Below are 7,750 nucleotides of genomic sequence, written 5' to 3' on the forward strand. Positions count from 1 at the left end.
GCCATAGCCATTGCCTAGCTTCCACTTTATATGGAAAGATGTATCCTGCCATAATTTAGTAATGCTTCTCCACAAGTAGGAAGATTATTGATGCAACATATCAAGACGTAATAATGGATTAATGATTGAGTAAGGGGAAACTACAAATTATCTTCATCCTCTAATGTAGGAAACTTAGAGACCCAAAGCAAAATCATGTGAGAAGGCTGAGCTTTTTGGCTAAAGCACCACAAGAACCCAAAATAGTATGATCATTAGCAAATGCCTCCTCCAAAGACCACTTGGCTCTAATTGCTCCTCAAGTGTACTGATCTTTGAGGATTGAGAGACTTAGATGACTTGCAAATATCCTCCAGCATACTTTGACTACTTCTTGTGCTGATTGAAAAATAATTACCCTGAATCTTATGCTGCTTAATCCTTCTAAAAATGATATCACATGAAGGTTGTAGCTTCCTCTTTCTAGGAGAAAGATTTGGGGATGGAATACAATTCTTGACATCAATCTCCACTTCTTGAATTTCACATTTGAGGTCCACAGCTTGTTTAGGCTTGCTAGATAGTAGATGATGGCCTAACTTGTGAGATTGACAGGAATTATACTTAAAAGACACACCATATATCTTATGTGCTATGTAGAATTTAAGCCTTGGCAAACTTGAGCTAGGGAGAAGAATGGGAAGCATACCTTGATGATTTAGAGCTCCTAAAGCCTCCAAAGAAGTAAAATGGTGTGCCTTAACAAAACCAAACACAAACTCCTTTGTACTTTCTATTTCTCTCTTTATGTTTGCTCCAACTTTTGTATATGATTTAAGTCAGATTTCAAGCATTCGCCACAGCACATTATGCCATCCATCACATTGGATGCCACAATAGGCTCAACTTTGAATTTCGCTCCTCCAATAGGGTTCAAGAATGCCAACAGGTCCAAGGAACTCATTAATCATCTTTAATCATTTTTAACTTATTAACTCACCATATTTCTAATTTATCCTACATTAACTTATTAATTCCCAATCAAAAAAATTCAAGATGTTGCAACTTTGACTAGCTACCAAGTGATTATTAGATCACAATTGCTTGCAACAACACTAGTAAGTAACCAAAAATATTATATTCATTTTAATGATATTTAATTAAAATATTAATAATTTAAATTTTATAAATCTTCACACACAATTTATAAGTTAACTTTTGATATTCACAATTTCTCAAAAAAATTACAACTTAATTAGTGTGTTTGTGATTTAAAAGTGAATGTGATTTTTTATAAACAGAAATAGTTAAGACTTGAGTTGTTAAAAAACATTCATATATAAATCATATATACACTAGTTGAGCTATTAAAGTATTAATATTTTAATAAAATATTATTAAAATAAATATATTTTTTTAATTATTTACTGGTGTTGGTATTAAAAACTACTGTTTTGATATTTTTAAACTTAACCAACCCCAACAAATTATAGTTAACAGTGCCATTACTTGAAACACAAGCTTTTATTATCAAGTTTGGCTAATGGTGTTGGTATGAATAATGGTTATCGATAATCGCAAGTAGCTAGATAAAGTGCTTGGTCAAAATATTGAGTTTTAGTCTTTTATACTCTTCTTATTAAAAAATATAAAGTATTTTTTTATGAGTTGGGTGTTAAAAAATAAAAAGTATTTTTAGTATTTCAAGATATACTTTTTTTTTCAAAAATATTCTTAATAAATAAATCATTTTATATTTATTTTTATTCTATTAAATAAGCGTGACTATGAAAAAATGATGTTAGTTTAAAAATAATTACTCCTTCTGTTTAAAAATATAAGGTATTTTTTGAGAAGTTGGATGTTCAAAACTTACATTTTTAATTTTTTGATGTATAATCATTACTTTTTTAGTGTCCCTATTAATAATGACTTTATATTTATTGTAGTCTATTTAATAGGGATAAATATAAAAAGATAGGGTTAATTTGAAAGTAGATAACTATTTTATTAGGGGTAAAATTCAGTTAAAAATACGTTATATTTTTGAATGGAGAGAGTAATAGTTTGCTGAGGCGATATTCGATTAAAAATTCATTATATTTTTTAATGGAGGGAGTATAAAAGGGAAATAATATTTGTCTTTTAGCATTTATTTGTAATTTAGATAACTTAATTGGTATTTAATTTTTTAGATGATATTTATTTGTAATTTTTTGGATCTTTTTTTATAATTTTTTTGTTTTTCTGCAATTTTTAATATTTTTAATAATTTTTTGATCAATTAATAATTAAAGTTAACTTTTATTAATAATAAAAAAAATATTGTATTGTTTTTAAATATTAAAGAAGAATATTGTATAAAAAAAAATAAGAGTTTAAAATTTCAAATATTCTTAAACTCATACTCATAGTTTAAGGACAAAATTATTTTCTCACCCCTTATTAATTGAACAACTAATAAAGCAAATGTGTAAAGCATGTTTTCCATAATTACAATCATGATTGAATAAAATTCTAAACTTATCAACATATCTAATAATCTTATGAAGAATCAAGCTTAAATAATTTGTTTGAAATCAAGGATCATGACAGAACCAACCTGTTACTGGAGTCTGTCCGCATAGCGTCCATAATATTTTAATCATTTAGTCATTGCGCATAACTTTCCAAGCTCATTTTATTTTTTTTTAATACTCTCTTCATTTAAAAATATAAAATATTTTTAATTAAATTTTATTTTTAATAAAATAATTACTTACTTATAAATTAACTTTATTTTTTTATATTCACCACTATTAAATACCCTAAAATAAATATAAAGTCATTATTAAAAAAAATACTTTAAAAAAATTAACAATTACATCTCGAAAGATTAAAAATATTTTATATTTTTAAATATCTAACTACTCAAAAAATATTTTATATTTTCAAATGAAAGAAATATATAATTTAAAATTTAAAATTTATGCCTCACCGACGTTGTTGATTTGAAGAGAAGTGGGCCGCAGCAGATTTTGCTTGCCTGTGAAGTAATTGAAATAGAAAATGTCAATAATGATTATAATTATTTCGGATAAGTCACACAGAGTTCCAAATATTAAAAATTAGTATATTTATTTAAAAAGTAAATTTAACTCTGAAAAATAGAATATTAAATATGGCGTGTGCGTGTAAAATTTCTGAAAAGTTAATTTTCTAAAAATATGAGATCAAAATATAGTAGAGAAAATGACAATAAAATTCTTCTAAAATATATAAATGATAATTTAATATTTTAAAATGTCATAATTTTTCTAATATCCTTAAAAATTTTTCTGTCATTAATAAATTTATATAAATTATTAAATTATCCTTGTTGAAAATAAATGATTCACAAGTTTTATTTAAATATTCACAACTTTTTTTTTATATTCGTAATAATGCAACAGTAAATAACAAATCACAATTTTATATGTTAAATTTCTTATTTATTATTGCATTGTTGTGAATACAATACGAAAAGTTATAAATATTTAAATAAAACTTGTGAATTATTTATTTTTATAAAAAATAATTTAATAATTTATATAAATTTATTAATGACAGTAAAATTTTTAAAGACATTCAAAAATTATAATATTTTAAAAATTAAATTATCATTATATATTTTTAAAAAATTTTATTATCATCTTTTTAATATAGTTCATAAAGCCTAATGAAATATATGAAAAATTAATAGATGAAATGTGTTTGTCGTATCATGTCAAATCAGAGTCATGTGCAGGTTGAATAAAAGAATAAGGCCATGTTTGGTAGGTTGGAATTGTGAAGATGGAAATGGAATTGGGATAGGAATCTGAATAAAGTGATGTTTGGTAGATATGAATTACAATTCCTGGGAATCCTAATTCTATGGAAAAAAGCTAATTTTGATTCCTTATGTAAATCTATGGAATTGGGAGCAATTCTATGGAATTGTAATATTTAAGACACTTTTGCCCTCATACAAATTTCAAAAAGACAAATTTGCCCTCAAAAAAAATAAAACCCTCACCTCACTCACACTCACGCTTGGTCACGGCAGAGCGAGAGAAAGCAAGATTTGTTGCAGACCGAGAGAAGGCGAGAGCTGTGGTGAGATCGAAGACGAGCCGGACGACGAACGACGCGGTCTGGACAAATATTTTGGATTTCGCGACCAAGGTATGGGTATCAATCGACTTCCCTCCTCCATTCTTTTTCATCTGTGATTTTATATCCTTCGGCCGCCTCCCCTGTTTAAGCTAGGTTCTTTTCTGGGTATCAATCGAAGCTATGAAGCTAGGTTTGAAACTTGAAAGTTGTTTTTCCACCCTGATATACATATAGTGACAAATAAATAGAATATTTTAAATATTAGTGGGACTTCAGGTTGTCATAGGCTTCGGTTTGATGCAGAGACATCGTCTTGATTATATTTAACATTAACTAGACTGCATTATTTGCCCTAAAAAGAAACACGTTGTAGATTGCATTATTGAGGGAACCCGTTATTGTACATAGATGTTTCAAGTGTGTATATTTTGGAGATCTCGCAAGCTTTTCACAAGCTGTACATTCTGAAGTCTGCCCAGACCTTTCTCTTCTCCTCTTTTGGGGGCTCTAGTCACGGATCCTTATCCTTTCATCCCTTCTTTCCCTTATTTTTTTGCTGAATTTTTGAATTTTGTTTCTTCTCTTGTGCCTTGCATCCTATAACTCATGTGTGAGTTGTCTTATCCTTTCATCCTTTGTAGATATTCCCGTTACAAATAAAAAAACAAATAGACTTGTCAATAGTTTGACCATAGATGCAACTATACTCTTCCCAAATAACCTGCTCTACACTGTACATCTGTTCTGCTCCTATTGGTACATTATCCTCAATGGTTATAGTTAATTAGAATTAAACAAATCAAATGCCACGAAATTACTTCCCAGTGGGTGAATTGTCTAGTTATTTATTCTTATTAGGCTACACATAATATAAATCAAACAGACTTGATCAATGAAGTCCAGAAGTACGTAAATGCTTTAATGATTCACTAGTATGGGTTTAACTCGAAGGAATATTGAGGGTAAGACCATAATGACAGCATGAAGGCTGAAAGAGCATTCATTAATTCCTTGTCTCATCGTGTCATCAAATTTCTGTAGATTCACAAAGTATGCATGCAGTATAGGCAAAAAGAATATTAAACTCTGAAATAAAGGACACTGGGGTCCATGTGCCCTGGTATGATACTCTTGAGCTGGGAACTTTGGGAGTCGATTAGCCATATACATTGCTGCTTCTAAGTATGACTCATTCCTTCTCGTTGTCCCTTCCTTTTCCAAAAACTGAATGGCCATAGTCTGCTATGCTTCCCAAGTTCCTCTGTTTTCGGTCTCCAGCTTCCATTTCTCAGATTGAAGCTGTACAAGGGCAGGAATCTCTGGCCATAGTCTGCTATAAACTCCATGGCTCTTAGTATGAACTCAAAATCCTCTTTGCTCATGTAATAAGGAAAACTGACTCTGGTCCATCCAGGTTTGACGCTAACATAACCCTATTCGTGGTATTCAACATTTTTCTTTACCAACAATGTGTGTTTAATTTAAAATGATTTACTAGAGTTTCATGATTTTCTAGTCTATTAAATATGGGCTTTATGCTAGAATTTTATACTGTTTTTGTTGCCTATAGAATTTTATACTGTTTCTAGTCTATTGAAGTGATATTTATTGGATGTTTTAGAATTTTTTATCCTGATATTTTAAAATTTATAACCTACAGTTATGGATCCAGAAATGAGAGATGTGATAGTTCATTTGATGATTTGGTGGATGCATGTTCTTCACTCTATGTATCAATGTTTCTTTGCCATTTGTACCACTATAGCCTTGCGTAGGAATCGCATTAGTCGAAGGCCATATACGGTAGACTTCTATGCTAATAGAGTCCACTTACGAAACTTGGTGTATAACAGTGACATTACTTGTTATAACCAGCTTAGAATGAATAGAGCCACATTCGACAAGCTATGTCTTATGCTTGATGTCATAGGAGGTTTGAAACCAACCAAAAACATGCTAGTTGATGAGCAAGTGGCAATGTTCTTACATATCCTTGCACATCATTTAAAAAATAGAGTTATACGATTTTATTTTGGGAGGTCTGGCGAAACTATTAGTAGGTATTTTAATTTGGTCTTAACTTCTATGATGAAACTGAATCGAGAGCTCCTAAAGAAACCTGAGCCAATTGCTGAGGATTCAATAGACGAAAAATGGAGGTGGTTTAAGGTAATCTCATATCTTAATTCATAACTTTTATTAATGATATAATTTATCTATTCTTTTAATTAATTATTTGTTATTTTCAGCATTGTTTAGGTGCTCTTGATGGAACCCATATTAAAATGAAGGTGCCTATGGCTGACAAAGCGAGATATAGAAATCAAAAGGGGGAAATAACTACTAATGTGTTGGGAGTTTGCTCTCCGGATGGACAATTCATATATGTCTTAACGGGTTGGGAAGGCTCAGCAGCTGATGGTAGAGTTTTGCGAGATGCTATTAGTCGTAGGAATGGTTTGAAAGTGCCTCAAGGTAATGTTAATTTATTTTTAAGTAATGATCAATGTAGTAATGAGCTTAAAGTTAATTTCTTTTATTCTTGTAGGCCAATATTACTTGGTTGATGCGGGGTATGCAAATTGTGAAGGATTTCTTGCCCCATTTCGAGGTCAGCGATACCACTTAAGTGAGTGGAGGGATGGACGGCAGCCTTTAACTCCACGTGAGTGCTTCAACATGAGGCATTCATCTGCGCGTAATGTTATTGAACGATGTTTTGGAATGTTGAAACTACGATGGGCTATTCTTAGGAGTCCTTCATTCTACCCTGCTCAAGTCCATAATCGGGTCATCATAGCGTGTTGTCTCCTTCATAATTTGATCCGTCGACAAGGAGATGATCCACTAGATATTGAGATAGAGGCATTGGAGACAACTACCAATGATATGGAGATACCTTATATTCAAACAATTGAGACATCAAATGCATGGGCTAACTTTCGTGATACCTTGGCAAATGAAATGTTTGTTGAACTTATGAGTCATAGGGGTAGTATGTGAGCATTAGAAGAGACACCTAAATCTAGATGTGACTTGAATTCTAGTTGAATATTTGTGGATGTATGTTTTGTGTAATGACAACATTATAAATGGTTTTATTAGGTGATGTTTTCCTTCTTTGCAATATTGTGATGTATGAGATTTTATCTTCATAGCAATTGATTGTGTTATGGTATGTTAAAACTAATGATAATTTTTGCTGTTTAAGTAAGATCATGACAGGTGGCGATTCCACAAAGTCAACCCATCATGTCTGGACACCTGAGGAAGACTCTCTTCTTGTGCAATCCTTGCTTCAGCTTCATGATGATGGGACCTTGGTTGCAGATAATGGGTTTAAGGCTGGAGGTTTAAAGAAGTTGCAAAGAATGATAGAGGAGAAGTCACCTGGATGTGGGATACTAGCTGTACCTCACATTCAATCTCGTTTGAAGACCTTGAAGACTAGTTGGCAGGTCATATATGATATGTTATATGGCTCAAACACATCTGGATTTGGTTGGGACCCTGACAAATAATGTGTTACAGCAGACAAGGAAGTGTGGGATGAGTATGTTAAGGTAAAACTTTACTAGAAAAATATTTTTTACTTCAGCTTTATACTTATAATAAATATTGATGCAGATTTGAATTTGTAAGCTTACTAGCTATT

The 7,750-nt window shown here is 30.9% G+C and overlaps 1 protein-coding gene across 1 annotated transcript; it reads left to right on the forward strand.

Moving 5' to 3' along the window:
- Nucleotides 1-6,072: 6,072 nt before the first annotated feature.
- Nucleotides 6,073-7,367, forward strand: LOC129307984 (protein ALP1-like). Its single transcript, XM_054948940.1, has 3 exons — nucleotides 6,073-6,264; nucleotides 6,345-6,570; nucleotides 6,644-7,367. Exons 1-3 carry the CDS (start codon nucleotides 6,073-6,075, stop codon nucleotides 7,096-7,098), a joined length of 873 nt encoding a protein of 290 aa, XP_054804915.1. The 3' UTR covers nucleotides 7,099-7,367.
- The last annotated feature ends 383 nt before the right edge of the window (nucleotides 7,368-7,750 follow it).

This window comes from Prosopis cineraria, unplaced genomic scaffold (genome assembly GCF_029017545.1).
Source record: "Prosopis cineraria cultivar Desert tree isolate PC_DT_omini unplaced genomic scaffold, ASM2901754v1 PC4, whole genome shotgun sequence".
NCBI classification, from domain to species: Eukaryota; Viridiplantae; Streptophyta; class Magnoliopsida; order Fabales; family Fabaceae; genus Prosopis; species Prosopis cineraria.

Coding starts and splice junctions, on each gene's coding strand:
- LOC129307984 (XM_054948940.1), top strand. CDS start 6,073: ATGTTCTTACATATCCTTGCACATCATTTAAAAAATAGAGTTATACGA. Junction 6,265..6,344: donor AAAAATGGAGGTGGTTTAAG/GTAATCTCATAT, acceptor TGTTATTTTCAG/CATTGTTTAGGTGCTCTTGA. Junction 6,571..6,643: donor TGGTTTGAAAGTGCCTCAAG/GTAATGTTAATT, acceptor TTATTCTTGTAG/GCCAATATTACTTGGTTGAT.